The sequence below is a fragment of the Vulpes lagopus genome, chromosome 4, assembly GCF_018345385.1.
Source record: "Vulpes lagopus strain Blue_001 chromosome 4, ASM1834538v1, whole genome shotgun sequence".
In the NCBI taxonomy this organism is placed as follows: domain Eukaryota; kingdom Metazoa; phylum Chordata; class Mammalia; order Carnivora; family Canidae; genus Vulpes; species Vulpes lagopus.
The window spans coordinates 33,269,255-33,286,291 of record NC_054827.1 but is presented as its reverse complement, the minus strand read 5'-3'; the positions used below and the strand labels follow the sequence as shown (position 1 = coordinate 33,286,291).

The 17,037-nt window shown below is 35.4% G+C and overlaps 1 protein-coding gene across 1 annotated transcript in view; it reads right to left on the bottom strand.

Annotated features, from left to right (window-relative positions):
* Positions 1–17,037, bottom strand: part of ADAM32 (ADAM metallopeptidase domain 32) — a 190,698-nt gene that overhangs the window by 37,385 nt on the left and 136,276 nt on the right. The window contains exons 18-20 of the mRNA XM_041751039.1: positions 16,096–16,179; positions 2,171–2,270; positions 1,438–1,597 (exon numbers count right to left, since the gene is read on the bottom strand). Coding sequence (XP_041606973.1) covers positions 1,438–1,597; positions 2,171–2,270; positions 16,096–16,179 — 344 coding nt within the window. The remainder of the gene's footprint in view (positions 1–1,437; positions 1,598–2,170; positions 2,271–16,095; positions 16,180–17,037) is intronic.

The window sequence follows — 17,037 nt, the reverse complement described above, 5'->3', positions numbered from 1 at the left end:
CGCCATGCAGGGAGCCCAATGTACTCGATCCTGGGTCTCCAGGATCACACCCTGGGCTAAAATGACCGAGCCACCTGGGCTGCCCATTGATATTTCTAATTTTTTGAACTGAATGTCAACTACATATTAAAAAACTGAAGAGTATACATGAAATGATATGTAAAAGGGAAAATTTTAGCTTTAAAAGCATATGCTAGAAATAAGATTGAAAATTAATTCTAAAAAAAAGAGCATTAGACTCAAGAAAGCTAGAATTAAAACAGAGCAGAAGAGAGCAAAAAGGAGAAAGAGCAAAACTCAAGGATAATAAACACTAAGGAAATACAGAGATCTCAACAAATCTCAAAGTTATATTTTTCAAATTACCAATAAAATATAAAAACCTCTGAGAAGACTGCTCATGAGAAAGGGAAAAAAAAACACAGAAACAAAATTATAATTAGAAGAGGAAATGTACCTATAAAGAAAGTATAATTATTTAAAATTACATATAATTCCAAAATAAAATAAATAAAATATAATTCCAGATTTGGCACACTGATACAGCCATACATAGCAGGAATATGTAATACACATCAACTTTCAGTGTAGAGATTGTTCTCTGCAGACAGAGAGATAATCCTAGAAGGGGACTGCAGCTGTAAATGCAATGGATTATTTCATAAAAGAACCAAGAAAAATATTAACATTGTTTCTTTCCAGGTGGGCAAATGAGAATTTCTTACTGTGTTCTCTTTGTGTTTGAATTATTTTTAAAAAATTAATAATGCTCAGGTGCCTGAGTGGTTCAGTCCATTAAGCATCTGACTCTCAATTTGCCTTGGGTCATGATTTCAGTCAGGGTCATAAGATTGAGTCCCCTATCAGACTCTAGGCTCAGCGTGGAATCTCCTTCAGACTCTCTCTTTCCGCCAGCCCCTTACCCCTGCTTGTATGCATGCTCACTGTCTCTAAAAAAATTAAAAACATATGCTAAAATCTAAATTAGAAATTTGCCTTCTGAATACTTTACCCATAGATTATTTTCAAAGTTATTTCTTACATGAAGCATCAACAAACATTGAAATATTTTATTCGTGATAAGGCCTAGGAATTTGCTTTTCTAATAAATATTTCTGTGCTTCTCCTGTAGGCAACACAGATCACACTTTGAGAACCATTAAAGTATTTGAAAGCAATAGAAAAAGATACATTTGAGTTCTTCCTCTATCAATTTCCAAGGCAATGACTTTGGCAAATTATTTAAACTATCTATACTCCAAAATTTTTGCGTCTTTAAAATGGGGATATTCAAAACTATCCCACAAAATTAAATGAGATATTTACATAGTACTCAAAATTTCTGTAAAATGTGTAGTTGCTGCTCATGATACTGCCTTATATATGATTAGAGTCAAATGACACTAAAGTTTAATTTTGGAACACAAATTCGATTACTCGCTACTTAGGGATTCCTCTTCCTTGTTGTACCACTTTTTCGAACTATTCCATGAAACGGCTATTATGGTTGCTATGATGAGAACAGGTAAAGCAATGTAGAAACCTAGAAGCCACCGTTTCTTTTCAGCCTTTCTAAAAGCACTTTCCATGGTTAAACCTAAAAATAAAAATACATTTAAATCAGAATTAAAAAAATAAGCCACTACTTTTATTTTCAAGCTGCAGCAAACCAATTACAATGTTCTTAATTTTTGTTGTTATTCAAGGAACATGGAAAAATAATAATAGAATCATAATACTTAGAATTATCTCTACAACCTCCCATTCTAAAAAATTATAAAATAAGTTCCAGAAAGTTCCAATGTATTCTACATTATACAGAAGCTATAGCAAAATCTCACTATAGCACTATAAGTTGGACCCAAAAACTTCAATGATACGTAATGTGGGATTATGTAATTGCAAGGTTATCCCACAAATTTACAGGATATCCTAAAGGAGAAGGTCAATGATATCAGTCAATACAAATTATAAGAGATACTCTCAGTTTTAATCATGATATTGAGAATTAATATTAAAAGAATAATATTAAGAAGACATATTTGCTTTTCATTTCTTGAACAGAAGACTAATTGCAAATATTGACTTCTAGGTGGCAAAAATCTGCTTTTGTGAAGATAAGCAATTTGAGAATTTATTAACTGAATATATAAAGATATTAGATACTTGCCCTGTTTCCCAGACAAACTAGAAGCTTCTCTGCCACGCCTTTGACAATTTGGAGGCTGGTAGCCATCAAAACAATGGCACGTTCCTTGGGAATTGCATACCTAGGATCATTTTTAAAAACTTAAATGATCATTTTAAACTATTTTCTCATAAAAAGTAAAATTATCAGATAGATCATCAAGCCTACCTGTGTATTTTCATTTAGTATAATTTTATTTATTTACAGAGATAATCCTACAAATCAAATGTTTGGTTTCTAATGCACACACAAACACACACACACAGTTTATTAAAAAGCTATAGAGGCTTGTAGAATTTACATTAAGAAATTTAACACTCTCAAATATTCACCTGAAAACTTAGTTTGCAATTTCAGAAACATACCCTTAAATATTAATGAAAATGAGACACAACCAGTAATATCCTGGAGCCAGCTAGTACCATCTCCAGAGCTGATCGTGCACATCTCTTCCTATCTCCAAGTTCAGTGACATTATGTGGTAGCCTGAAGTATTTGCACTTACAAATGAGCATTTTACCCTTCCCCACTTTCCTGCACCAAGATTGGGTTGTGTTTTGTTTGCTTTTTTTTTTATTTTTTAAAAAAGATTTTATTTATTTATTTGACAGACACAGAGAGAGAGAGACAGAAAGAGAGAAAGAACAAGCTGGGGGCAAGAAGTGGGGCAGAGGGAGAAGCAGACTCCTTGCTGAGCCGGGAATCCAATTCCCGGGGCTGGATCCCAGGACCCAGAGATCATAACTCGAGCTGAAGGCAGACGCTTAACTGATTGAACCATGCAGGTGCCCCTATTAGATTTTTAATCTAGGGTTTTTTGTATATATAAAATTCATTCATTAGTAGTGTTTTATAGCAGTTGGTAAAAATTAACTAAATGTTAATATCAGCTATGCCAAGTTTTCTAATTATTCTTTCTTGTATTGTTTATTCAAATCTTTGATATTGTTTTCAGGAAAGTTTTGTGGTTTTCTTCATGTGATGTAAATATTTCTTCTTAAAATTATTTCTCCATATTCCATAGTTAGTTTTTAGTATTATTAGGGATCTTTTCCCATTACATTTAGAATATAGGAAATTTAATAATGTTTGCACATTCATTTCTGTTCATGCAACTTACTAAACTAGAAGACTTGAAACATTCAGTAGAAGCCCCAGAAAAGTCTTTACTTTACTAGTAGCAGTGAATTTACCCTAGAGAAAAAGATATTTCTAAATCTTCCTTATCAAAGTTTAAAAACAAGCCTTGATCAAACTGTTTTGCAAGTAACTTAACTGCCCCCCCAACCACAATGTACAGCAATCTTAAAGGAAAACAACAAAATCTTACATTCTACAATATAATATCTAGCATAAAATAAATAACCATTCAGTAGTCACTGGATACTTGGGCAGTTTCCATAATTTGGCTATTATACATAATATGGCTATAAATACTGGGGCGCATATATCCTTTGAGTTAGTGTTTTTGTAGTCTTTGGGTAAATACTCAGTATCATTGCTGAATTCAGTAAAATCACAGATACAAAATCAAATTATAGAAATCTGTTGCATTTCTATACACCAATAATGAAGCAACAGAAATAGAAATCAAGGACTCAATACCATTTACAACTGTATTAAAAACAAGATATCTAGGAATAAACCTAATCAAAGAGGCAATAAGACCTGTACTCTGAAAGCTATGAAAAACTGATGAAAAAAATTGAAGATGACAAACGAACTGGAAAATATATTCTATGCTCATGGATTGAAAGAACAAATATTGCTAAAATGTCTATCCTAGCCAAAGCAATCTACACATTAAATGCAATCCCTATCAAAATACCAACAGCAGGGGATCCCTGGGTGGCGCAGTGGTTTGGTGCCTGCCTTTGGCCCAGGGCATGATCCTGGAGACCCGGGATCGAATCCCACGTCGGGCTCCCGGTGCATGGAGCCTGCTTCTCCCTCTGCCTGTGTCTCTGCCTCTCTCTCTCTCTCTATGTGTGTGACTATCATAAATTAAAAAAAAAATACCAACAGCATTTTGGGACACCTGGGTGGACCAATTGGTTAAGTGTCTGTTGATTTTGCTTCAAGTCATGATCTCAGGGTTGTAGGATTGAGCCCTGCTTCAATTGCCATGCTTGAGATTCTCTCTTCTCCTCTCTCTTTCCTCCCTCCCTGCTCACATGCATGCTTTCTCTCTCTCTCTCGAATAAATAAATAAATCTTTAAAAAAATACCAATAGCATTTTTCACAAAGCTAGAAGAAACAATCCTAAAATTTGTATGGAATCACAGAAGACTTCAAATGGCCTAAGCAACCTTGAAAAAGAAAAGCAAAGCCACAGGCTTAACAATTCTGGACTTCTAGTTATATTACAAAGCTGCAGTGATCAATATTATATGGTACTGGCAGAAAAATAGATACACAGATCAATGTGACAGAATAGAAAACTCAGAAGTGAAAGCACAACTCTATGGCCGATTAATCTTTGACAAAGCAGGGAAGAATATCCAATGGGAAAAAAGGCAGTCTCTTCAACAAATGATGTTGGAAAACTAAACAGTACTATGTAAAAGAATGAAACAGGACCACTTTCTTACATCATAAACAAAAATAAACTCAAAATGAATTAAAGACCTAAATGTGAGACAGGAAACCATCAAAATCCTAGAGAATATAGGCAGTAACCTCCTTGACACCAGCGGTAGCAACTTCCTTCTACATTAATGTCTCCTGAAGCAAGGGAAACAAAAGCAAAAATAAACTACTGGGACTTTATCAAAATAAAAATCTTCTGTACAGTGAAGGAAATAATCAACAAAACTAGAAGACAACCTATGGAATGGGGAAAGATACTTGCAAATGACATATCTGATAAAAAGTTAGTATTCAAAATATAAAAAGAGCCTAGAAAACTCAACAGTCAAAAAAATAATCCAATTTAAAAATTGGCAGAAGACATGAATAGACCTTTTTCCAAAGAAGACATACAGATGGGCAACAGACACATGCAAAGATGCTCAACATCCCTTATCAGGGAAATACAAATCAAAACTACAATGGAGTATCACCTCACACCTGTCATAATGGCAAAAATCAACAGCACAAGCAATAACAGGTATTGGCAAAGATGTGGAGAAAAAGGATCCCTCTTGCCTTGTTGGTGAGAATGCAAAGTGTTGGCAGCCACTCTGGAAAACAGTATAGAGGTTCCTCAAAAAGTTAAAAATAGGACTACTTACAATCCAACAATTATACTATTAGGAATGGTTTTCTGATCAACACATGGTTATTAAAACTTTAAGGATGTGTTCAATCTTACTGTATGCTCAATAGTCAAAGTATATTAAATAAAATCATAGTAGAAAACTTTTTATTCATGAATCAAATTGACATACATTAAAAAATAGTACTTAGACTTAAAAGGAAGAATTGAGAGAGACATTCACAAAGCTTATTACCATAGAATAAATTTATAAACTTTCTAGAAAGCACTTAAAAATTTTTAGGTAAATACCTTAAAGAGATTACCCTCTTAAACTCTACAATCCACTTCTGGAAATCTGTCCCACAGAAATAACAATAATTCTTACAAATGTTTATATACAAATTTCTCATCAATGCAAAGTTCAATAATAATGAAAAATCAAACATCATATGATATTTAGCATATGGGAATGGTTAAAATAAATAAATTTATGTAGTATTTTCTAAAATAATTTTTAGGCAATGTATAAAACATGGAAAAACTCTTAGCCCAGGGTGTGATCCTGGAGACCTGGGATTGAGTCCCATGTCAGGCTCCCTGCATAGAGCCTATTTCTCCCTCTGCCTGTGTCCCTGCCTCTGTTTCTCTTTGTGTCTCTCATGAATAAATAAATGAAATCTTAAAAAAAATTCTTAGGAGTGAAAATGCTTTGGGTAGAAAAAGCATGGTATTACCCTCTATACATAGTACCATGTCTTCTTAGTTGAATCAATGATTAAATGAATGAGGCTGTCTTCTCATACATGAACATATTTGATGATTAAATACATTTACACACACATTTGAACACATATATACACATGGACAAAGAAATGAAGCTTGAAGGAGAAGAGTTATGTCTGTATTATAAAAAATATGTTAATATTTTGCTTTCTACTTTAGATTTCTAAATTTTCCAAGTCTTTCAAGATAAATAAGTAGTACTTTCATCACGAAGAAAGAAAATAAGCAATACCTGGAAATTTGAAGGAGTGAAAACTTGGATTGTCATTACTTCAGCAATTGCCCTCTTGGACAAATTTAGTCTCCAGATAAGTTCTCTTTGACATGCCCAGAGTGTTCAAAGGTAATATTTGTAACACTCATTGCTCAAGAGGATTGGGGATAAGGGAGAGGGGGAAGAGGTAATTTTTTTACATTGTAAGTAAAATTAAAAGTGCTTTGGCATTGTGAAAAATAATTTGGCTTTAATAAATCTATCATTAAAATTTAAATATATACTCCAACCAAGTAGTCACACTTCTGGTGATCTTTCCACAGCAATATAAGTACTAGCTTGCAAGGATATACATATACAAAGATACTTATTAAATCTATATCTACGTATTGGAAACATCAAATAAAGCATCGTTAAATGAAAAAAGTAAGATACATAAAAGTATGATACATTATATGTATCTATCTAGTTAATATTAAGAGATAGATAAATGGATAGATATACGTTCAGTAAATATTTGAGTTCTTTTTATGTGCCAAGTATAGTTCTGAGCTCTTGCTAACTAACACCAAAGAATACATGTGTATATGAATATAGCTCTGCATGATTAAATGTGTCTAGAATAAACAATGTAGTAATGATACATGGTAGATTGATAACAAGAGAACAAAAAATGCAATAACATTGGTCATTTCAGTGAACATATATGTATACAAACATACATGAATGCACAGAGGCATTTAAAAGAACAATCTAAATAAAAAAACATAATTAACTAGGTGTGTCAACGGCAACACAACTGTTTAATGTCTATGGTTATATACCAAATGAGTCTTGTTTTTTACTCTCTTGGCATATTTAGATTTGTGAACCCTGAAAGAAAGTTTTCAATAGAAAATATTTTTAATTTGGATAATGATTTACACTTGTATTCAAGTGTGAGTTTTTTTTAACTTACTTACTAACTATACACTACAATCTGTTTTTCCCTTATTATTCTAATATTGTGTGATTTTAAAAAAGATTTTATTTATTTATTCATGAGAGAGAGAGAGAGAGAGAGAGAGAGAGAGAGAGGCAGAGATACAGGCAAAGGGAGAAGCAGGCTCCATGCAGGGAGCCCAATGTGGGACTCGATCCCGGGACTCCAGGATCATGCCCTGGGCCGAAGGCAGGTGCTGAACCACTGAGCCACCCAGGGATCCCCCTATTGTGTGATTTTTACTTTATGCTAATATTCTGGAAGGCAATCCACAGAAAGACAGTTTGCCTAGGTCAACTCACTCAATGCCAGTTTCATTAACAGTCAACCTATCATATAGTTACTTAGTATCTGGAATGCCAAATGATTAAATCTCAGTATTTATACAGAAATTGATTGAGTGGGTTGGCTGTCAATACACTGGAAGATTTCTGTGAAGTTTTCATTTCCAGCAGTTTTCACTGTGTTTTCAGAAAAGTTTATTTTAATAAACTTTCCACTTACATATGCCCAATTTATATCTCTAGCTAGAGCAGCAGAGACCCACTATTTAAAATTTTTGTGAGAACAAACACAGAAAACCAGTTCCTGGTCTGGCATGTGAGGAGTTTGAGGGTTACCAACCCACTCTAATAACTAAAAAGATGAATAAACCAAAAATTAACAATTCTTATATCCCTCAGAAAGGTGAGATCACAGGACAAGCTATCACCTCCAAAATTAGAGACATAGACAGGCAAATTCACAGAATCACAATTTATCAGAACAGAAACCCACGTGGGAATTAGTACCAGGGTAGAAAAAATTAAACTGTCATTGATGTACGACTTGAGGCTCAATTTAGAGTTAGAAAATTTAGGGGGAGGGAAACTCTACTTCTGTAAGTTTTACATCCAGGAGATCAACCAGATTCTCACAGAGAATGTAGGAGAAAAATTACCTGTACTTACAGCAGGTGGAAGGGAAAAGGAACCAGTTTTGAAGTAATAGGAGTATTCTGTTCTTCTTAATAACGCCTAACTTAAAGGGAAACTATTTTACCAGAGGCTAAAATTATTGAGTTTTATTCAGAGCCTAACAGACATAGGGAAAGGGAAATGCCCAACTCCCCTGTCCCACCTAGAGAAGGAAGAAACTTAGAAGTACTTGTGAAATTCACAGACCAGAGGCATAGGCTCATTATTATATGACTACAGAATTCTATACCCCACCTTTCCAACTTGCCAATACATTATTAGCAGTTCCTTTTATTTGGTATATCATGTCTAGCTACCAAGAAAAAAACACAAGGCATACAAAAAAGCAAAAACAAAAACAAAACAAAACAAAAACACAACTTGAACAGAGAAAACACCAGAATCAGACTCAGCTAAAGCAAAGATGTCAGAATTAACAGACCAGAAATTTAAAACAGCTAAAATATGCTAAGGGCTCTAATGGATAAAGCAGGCAGCATGCAAGTATAGATGGGCAATATAGGCTGAGAGATGAAAGTATTCAGAAAGAATATAAAAAGAAATGCTAGAGATAAAACTGTGAAAGAAATGAAGAATGACTGATGGAATCAGCATACTTGTCAAGACTAAAGAGACAATCTCTGATTTTGGGGATATCTCAATAAAAACTTCTAAAACTGAAAACTAAGGAGAAAGAAAGACTGAAAAAGAACCCCAGAGGGCAACCCGGGTAGCTCAGTGGTTGAGTGCCTGCCTTTGGCCCAGGGCATGATCCTGGAGACCCAGGATCAAGTCTCACGTCAGGCTCCCTGCATGGAGCCTGCATCTCCCTCTGCCTGTGTCTCTTCCTCTCTCTCTCTCTCTCTCTTATGAATAAATAAATAAAATCTTAAAAAAAAAAAAACAGAAATTCCAAGGACTGTGGCACAGCTATTAAAGACATATTATATGTGCATTGAGAATACCAGAAGACAAAAAAAGAAACAAGAGATAGCTGGAGAAATAATAATTGAGAATTTTTAAGGTCAGACACCAAACCATAGATCCAGGAAATTCAGAAAACAACAAGCAAAAATTTCCACCTAAGTATATCATAATTCAAACTTTATATAATCAAAGATGAAGAAAAATCTTGAAAGAAGCCAGAAAGCGGGGGAGGGAACTAGAGAGGTACAAGGATAAAAATTACTTTAGATCACTATTCTAAATTAATGAGAGCAAGAAGAGCATGGACTGAAATATTTAGTGTTTATTTAAAAAGAGTCACCAAATTAGAATTTGTATCCTGTAAAAATATTCTTCAAAAGAAAAAAGAAATAGACTCCCTCAGACAAACAAAAATTGAGAAATTTGTCAGGAGCAGACATGCCGATGGCAGAAATTATAAAAGGAATTTATCAGAAAAGGAAAACTATACAAATTGTATCGTACATGAAGAAACAAAAGCATTAAGGATAGAGTAAGTGAACATAAAATAAAAACTTTAATTCTTCTTCTTAATCTAACATATACTAGATTATTCAAAGTAAGGATAACAACAAGCATATATACTTCTGAATCACAGAAGTAAGTACTATGAATCACAGCATGATATAAAGGTTTGGAAAGAAGATATAGATTATTTTATTATAAGGTTACTTACACTACTAGTAATACAGTATTATTTGAAGCTTCACTTAGATTAGTTGTAAATGTATTATGCAAATAGTAGGGCAAATAATAAAGTAAACTACTACTGGGTATTTACCCAAACAAAAGCACTAATTCAAAAACATATCTGCACCCCTATGTTTATTAATGCAATAGCCAATAAAGAAGACAGTATGTGTGTATGTGTGTGTGAATGCATTTGTATAAATATATATATATATATAAAAGGGAATTTTACCCATAAAAAAGAATGAGATCCTGCCATTTGCAAAAACATGGATTGACCTTGAGGACATAATCCTAAGTCAAATAAGTCAATCTGAGGAAGACAAATTCCATATGATTTTACTCATATGTAGAATTTAAGAAACAAATGAACAAAGAAAAAAGAGAAACAAAAAATAGACTCTTAGATATAGAGAACAAACTGGTAGTTGCCAGATGGGAGGTGCATAGGGTTGGGTAAAATAGGTGAAGGGGATTCAGAATACACTTATTGTGATGATCACTGAGTAATACATAGAATTGTTGAATCATTATATTGTACACCTGAAACTAATATTATGCTGTATGTTAATTATACTTGAATAATATTTTTAAAATAAAATAATGTAAGATAAAATTTAAAAAGTATAATTTGGTAACTGTTCAAAAAAACTAGGCAATTTGAGCAGGGGTTTTGAAGGCATTTTTAAAAAAGAAATTAAATCAATAATTACTAGTCTTCCAAAACAGAAAGCACAAGTCCAGTTGAGTTAACTAGTGAATTTTACCAGACATTTAAGGAAAAAATCATACCAATTTCCTATAATCTCTTTCAGAACTTAGATTAGAGTGAATAATTCTTAACACATTTTATGAGAACAGAATTACCCTTAATACCAAAGACAAAGCCATTATAAGAAAACTATAGACTAATAGCTCTCATGAAAATTGATGTAAAAAAATCAACAAAAAATTAGGAAATTAATTCCATTATTGTATAAGAAATATTATATACCATGAGCAAGTGAGTTTTATCTCAACTATGCAAGGATAGTTCAACATTGGAAAATCAATTAATGTAATCCATCATATATCAACAGCTAAAAAAGAAAAATCACATGATCATATCAATAACTGCAGAAAATTATTTAACAAAATTGAACATCCAGTAATGATAAAAGACCATCAGAAAGCTATATATAGAGGGAATCTTCCTCAAATTGATAATCTCTTTTTTAAAAAACCTGGTGGTTAACTTTATATTAAAGCTTTTCCAGTAAGATCAGGAACAAGACAATAAAGTCCTTCTTTACAACATAATATTGATAAGAAAATAAAATATATAAGTATTGGGAAGGAAGAAATAAAACGAGCTTTCGGTGTGACAAAATCATTATGGTGGAATAAGAACTCCCCCTTTCGGACAAGAATGCATTAAAATCCTAGAGGAAAACACAGGCAATAACCTCTTTGATCTAGGCCACAGCAACTTCTTGCTAGACACACTCCAAAGGAAAGGGAAACAAAGGCAAAAATGAACTATTGGGACTTCATCAAGATAAAAAGCTTCTGCACAGCAAAGGAAACTGTCAACAAAACCAAAAGGCAACCTAGAGAATGGGAGAAGATATCTGCAAATGTCTTATCAGATAAAGGGCAACTATCCAAAAATCTATAAAGAATTTATCAAACTCACCACCCAAATAACAAATAATCCAATCAAAAATGGGCAGAAGACATGAACCGACATTTCTCCAAAAAAGACATACAAATGGCCAACAGACACATGAGAAAATTCTCAACCTCACTCAGCATCAGGGAAATATAAATCAAACCACAATGAGATACCACTTCACACCAGTCAGAGGGCTAAAATGAACAAGTCAGGAAACAACAGATATTGGTGAGGAGGATGTGGAGAAAGAGGAACCATTGTACACTGTTGGTGGGAATGCAAGCTGCTGCAGCCCCTTTGAAAAATAGTATGGAAGTTCCTCAAAAGTTTGAAAATTTTGAGATCTACCCTACAGTCCAGCAATTGTACTACTAGGTATTTATCCAAAGGATACAAACATAGTGATTCAAAGGGAAACATGCACCTCAATGTTTATAGCAGCAATGTCCACAATAGCCAAACTATGGAGAGAGGCCAGGTGTCCATCAACAGTTGAATGGATAAAGAAGATGTGGTGCATATATACAATGAAATATTATTTGGCCATCAAAAAGAATGAAATTTTGCCATTTGCAAGGACATGGATAGAACTAGAGGATATTATGCTAAGTGAAATAAGTCAATAGGAGAAGGACAATCATATGATCTCACTCATATGGAATTTAAGAAACAAAACAGGATCTTAAGGGAAGAAGGGAAAAATAAAACAAGATGAAATCAGAGAGGGAGACAAACCATAAGAGACTCTTAATCATAGGAAACAAACTTAGGGTCACTAGAGGGTGGGAGTTGGGAAGATGGAGTAACTGGGTGATGGGTATTGAGGGGGGCATGTGATGTAATGAGCCCTGGGTAGTATATAAGACCAATGAACCACTAACTCTACCTCTGAAACCAATAATACATTATATGTTAATTGAATTTAAATAAAAATTTTAAAGTAAAGCAGTTTAAAAAAACCTCCCTCCTTTGGTTCCCCATTATAACAAGTAAATTTCAGCATCTATCCATGAATAATATCTCTATGAGAATTATGGAACCAAGGCCTACACACCAAGGGACCTAGAAGGAGTCTTGCCCACTTATGCATCAGGTAATAGGCAAACAGACCTCACTATGAGCTGTGGAATCAGAAGGAGCCAGGGAAGAAGACTCAGTTCCTTTTATGCAGTTGGAGAAAACCTAGAGAGTGCTGATGTGGGCAGAAACCTAAGGAAAAGATAGCATTGCAGAAGTCTTCCCAGGAATAGTTTCTCAAAAATAGATTCCTGCATTCCTTTGATGCACCCCAATAAAATAAAATTAAATAATAAAATTAAATAAATAAAAATTGTTCAGATGTACTGGAGAGGGTAAGAATAACTACCAGTGCCATCCCTCCCCCAATGGCACATAGTACAGGATTGAACTAGCCAGCAGTGACCTCTCAAGAGAGAAAAGGGAAAGTGGTGAGTAAGCCCTCAGCTAACCCACTGTGCAGGACACAGCTGGAGAAATCCATTTCTCTGCCACAACACCCAGAGTATTGAGGCAGGAATCTCTATAACTGAGGGGAAGGAGGAAATCAGCAAAGAGCAGATAAGAATATCAAAGGGCATTAAAGGGACATAGTTCCTGCTATATGCTTTCATTACTCCAATAGGAAGCCTGCCTACAAATTGCTGGGAGATTCTCACTCAAAGATGCCCTCTTACCTAATCCAGGGGCACCCACAACATCCCAAATGCTAACTCCACAACTCCCTCAGACTCTGCAGCCTCCTTCTGTGTGAATTCCTGAGTTTGGCAGCAATAAGCTCTGGTAGACAGCACATACCCTCAGAAAATCAGGCCAGGATCCTTGGACAAGGAAGAAATCAGAAACTCAAGCTGTAGCACACCTCCAGAAAATAAGAGAGAGGTTTCCAGCAGCTGGCTTGGTGTGTTGTAAGAGAGAAGACATACCAGTTTAAGAATCCTGCCACAAGAGGGTACAAGAAATGTGGAGCAAGTATATCTATATAGGGGTGTAGAAAGACCTAGATATAACACCAGTGAATTATATCTCCCATCTGAAGACAACTAGTAAAGATTTAAGGAGGTGACTACTTCAAATGTGAAAACAGCAACATAAAACTCCAACGAACATGAAGAATCCTCTTAACATGCTATTACCAAAAAATAACAATAATAATCCAGCTATTGAACTCAAATCACAGAATTTGTCAATTTAACCGAAAACAAATTTCAATTTAGCTGTTTTGAGGAATTTAACAAAGAGAAATCATAAAAAACAACTAAACAAATTCTGGAGATACAGAATGTAATAAATGACAAGAAAAATGCAATAGAGAGCATCTGCAGCAGGAGAGAACAAACAGAAGATAGAATTATTGATCTAGAGATAGGAACTTTTAACTAACCCAGAGTAGAACAAAGAAAGAAGAATGAAAAAGAGTGAAGAAAACACACATGATCTAATGGGAAATCATCAAACATAGATATTAGAATAACTGGAATTCCAGAAGAAGGTGAGGAAAGGGGACAGAAAGTCTATTTAAAGAAATAATAGAAGTTCAGGAAAGATGGTGGAGTAGGAGGATCCTGAGCTCATCTCACCCCATAGACACATGGAGATAACAGCAATACATATGGAACTAATTCTGAAAATGATCTGAAGACTGGCAGAACAGATGTCCACCACAGAGAGGAGACTACATTGAAAAGTGTAGGAGGGGAGAGATGCAGTTGGGAACTAAACCCCCAGTGAGACTAACCACAAACAAGAGGAACACCCCAAGTACAAATAAGTGAGAGGATCACTTCTAGGCACCCCAGGCATCCCAGGCACCAGGGATCTGCATTGAGATGAGTCCCCATAATATCTAGCTTTGAAAACTGGTGGAACTGAAATTTAGGAGCTTTTAAAATCAGCAGGGTTTAACTAGGGAGAGTTAGAGGACAATAGGAAACTAAGTCCCCACCCTTGAAGAGTCAGCATAATAAATAACTCCACCTGTGACACAGCACAGAAGAAATAGTTTGTAAAGTGCCTGGGGTATACATGAATAAGGTTTATTTATTAATATCAAAGCATGCACTGGAGTGGGAGAGGATCTTTAGTAGATATCTCCAGGAACAAAACTGCTGGTGGACACCATTTCTCTCCGCCCCCCGCCATCTCCCAGCTTACATAGCTGACGCCTGCTGGAGCCAGTGCTTTCTCCATCTATCTTGCTAGCACTGCATGCCCTGTCTCCACATTCCCCATCATACCTGCCCCATCTGACCTGCATATTATGGCAGATATCCCTCCAAAGCAGCCCCAGCAGGAATGAGTGAGTGCCTCTCCAGAGTGACTTCTGCCCTGGAGAGAGGGGTAGATAACCACACACACCACCACACCCATAATCTCTCCAGTCAGGCCTCTTAGATGGCTGTACTGGGAGCAAGATCGGCCATTTGGCAGTCTTGCAACTGTGGCAAAGTAGCTAACTGCAGTTGTCTAGTCAGCCAGCCAGTCCCATCCACCAACAAAAGCCTCTCAGTTTATGATGTAGGGAGCAAACCTTGCCATTCAAGTGCACCCACAGTTGTAGCTCAGAGACTGATTTTAGCATCTAAGTCTGACTGCCAACCCTGCCCACCAGTGAACCTGTGATGGCCTCAGATCTCTTAATGGGGGGGGACAAAAACCTGCTCAATGAGCCAACAGTAGGCAAAGCAGGTCATTGTAGCTGGCTGGGCTAAGGCAAACATGACTGCCACAACAGCATGGTACACATAGCCCACAAAGAAGATACACTTAGAGTACCACTCTGGTGGAGAATTTTGATAGTGGGAGAGGCTTTGTGTATTGGGGTTAGGAAGTATATAGGAAACCTCTATACTTTCTTCTTAATTTTGCTATGAACTTAAAACTACTTTAAAAAAAAAGTCTGTTAAAAAAGGACAAAACCAATAGTTTTCCCTTACTGCATATATTTGCAGACACACAAATTATGGCATAATTATCTTCTCTTATTGAACAGATGAATGCATTCATTGGAATATTTAATGCCTCTGATAAATAGCTGGCATTAGAATAATTCTGTTAAGGTCATCAACAATTTAATTCCATACAATGTTCTCTTACTACCTTTGGTTACAAATTTAGTAACCTAATTTAACTCCACATTGAAGTGAGATAGAACAGGGACTTTCAAATAAAAGAAACATAATAGGGGATCCCTGGGTGGCGCAGCGGTTTGGCGCCTGCCTTTGGCCCAAGGCGCGATCCTGGAGACCCGGGATCGAGTCCCACGTCAGGCTCCCGGTGCATGGAGCCTGCTTCTCCCTCTGCCTGTGTCTCTGCCTCTCTCTCTCTCTGTGACTATCATAAAAAAAAAAAAAGAAACATAATAAATGTTGAGTAAATTAAACGATGCTAAAAAGAGTCCAAGATAGATGTGATTTGAGGAAACATAAATTTTGTGCTTACTTACTCCGTGTTCTCCACACCCCTCTGAACAAAACCTTAATTGAGCTCTAAGCATCCTTGCTTCTAGACATACACGATTTACACATATCTAAAAACAAAAAGAAAAGAAAAAATACAAAAAAACTTTTTACATGTTACAGGAGTCCAGCTGTCTTAACATTACAATCAGTAATTTTATACCATAAGACCATAACCCTTCAATGCAATACATTTCCATCTAAGTACTGCTTTTGCTGTAACCTGCAAATTTTTATGTTGTATTTTCATTTTAATTTAGTTCAAAATATTTTTCAGTTTCTCTTAAGATGTGTTATTTAAAAATGTTTGTTTAATCTCCAAGTATTTGAGGCTTTTTCAGATAAGTCTAATGTAAAGTATGAACTGGGAGACAATGATGTGTCAATGTAGGTTTATCAATTATGACAAAGTCCCACTCTGGTGGGGGATTGTTGGTAATACAGGAGATTGTGCTTGCGTGGGAACAAGAGAGTATCTCTGTACCTTCCTCTCAGTTTTGCTGTGAACCTAAAATTGTTCCAAAAATTAGTCTTAAAAAAATAATGCAATGTGGGGAAATGGAAGAAACAAAACAAGATCAATAAGAAAAATCATATCCATATAACCACTTTTTATTATGATACCCTGAAATCTAATAAAACTATTCCTAAGAGCACAGTATATCTTTTTATTTGAATTTTTTGTTGTTGTTGCATATATCAAAAGTTTGTATTGAGGGACACCTGGGTGGCTCAGTGGTTGAGCATCTGCCTTTGGCTCAGGGCGTGATTCCAGGATCCAGGATGGAGTCCCACATCCGGCTCCTTGCATGGAGTCTGCTTCTTCCTCTGCCTGTGTCTCTAGCTCTCTCTCTCTCCCCCTCCCTCTGTCTCTCTGTCTCTCATAAATAAATAAATAAAATCTTTTTAAAAACCCTGCAAAAGTTTGT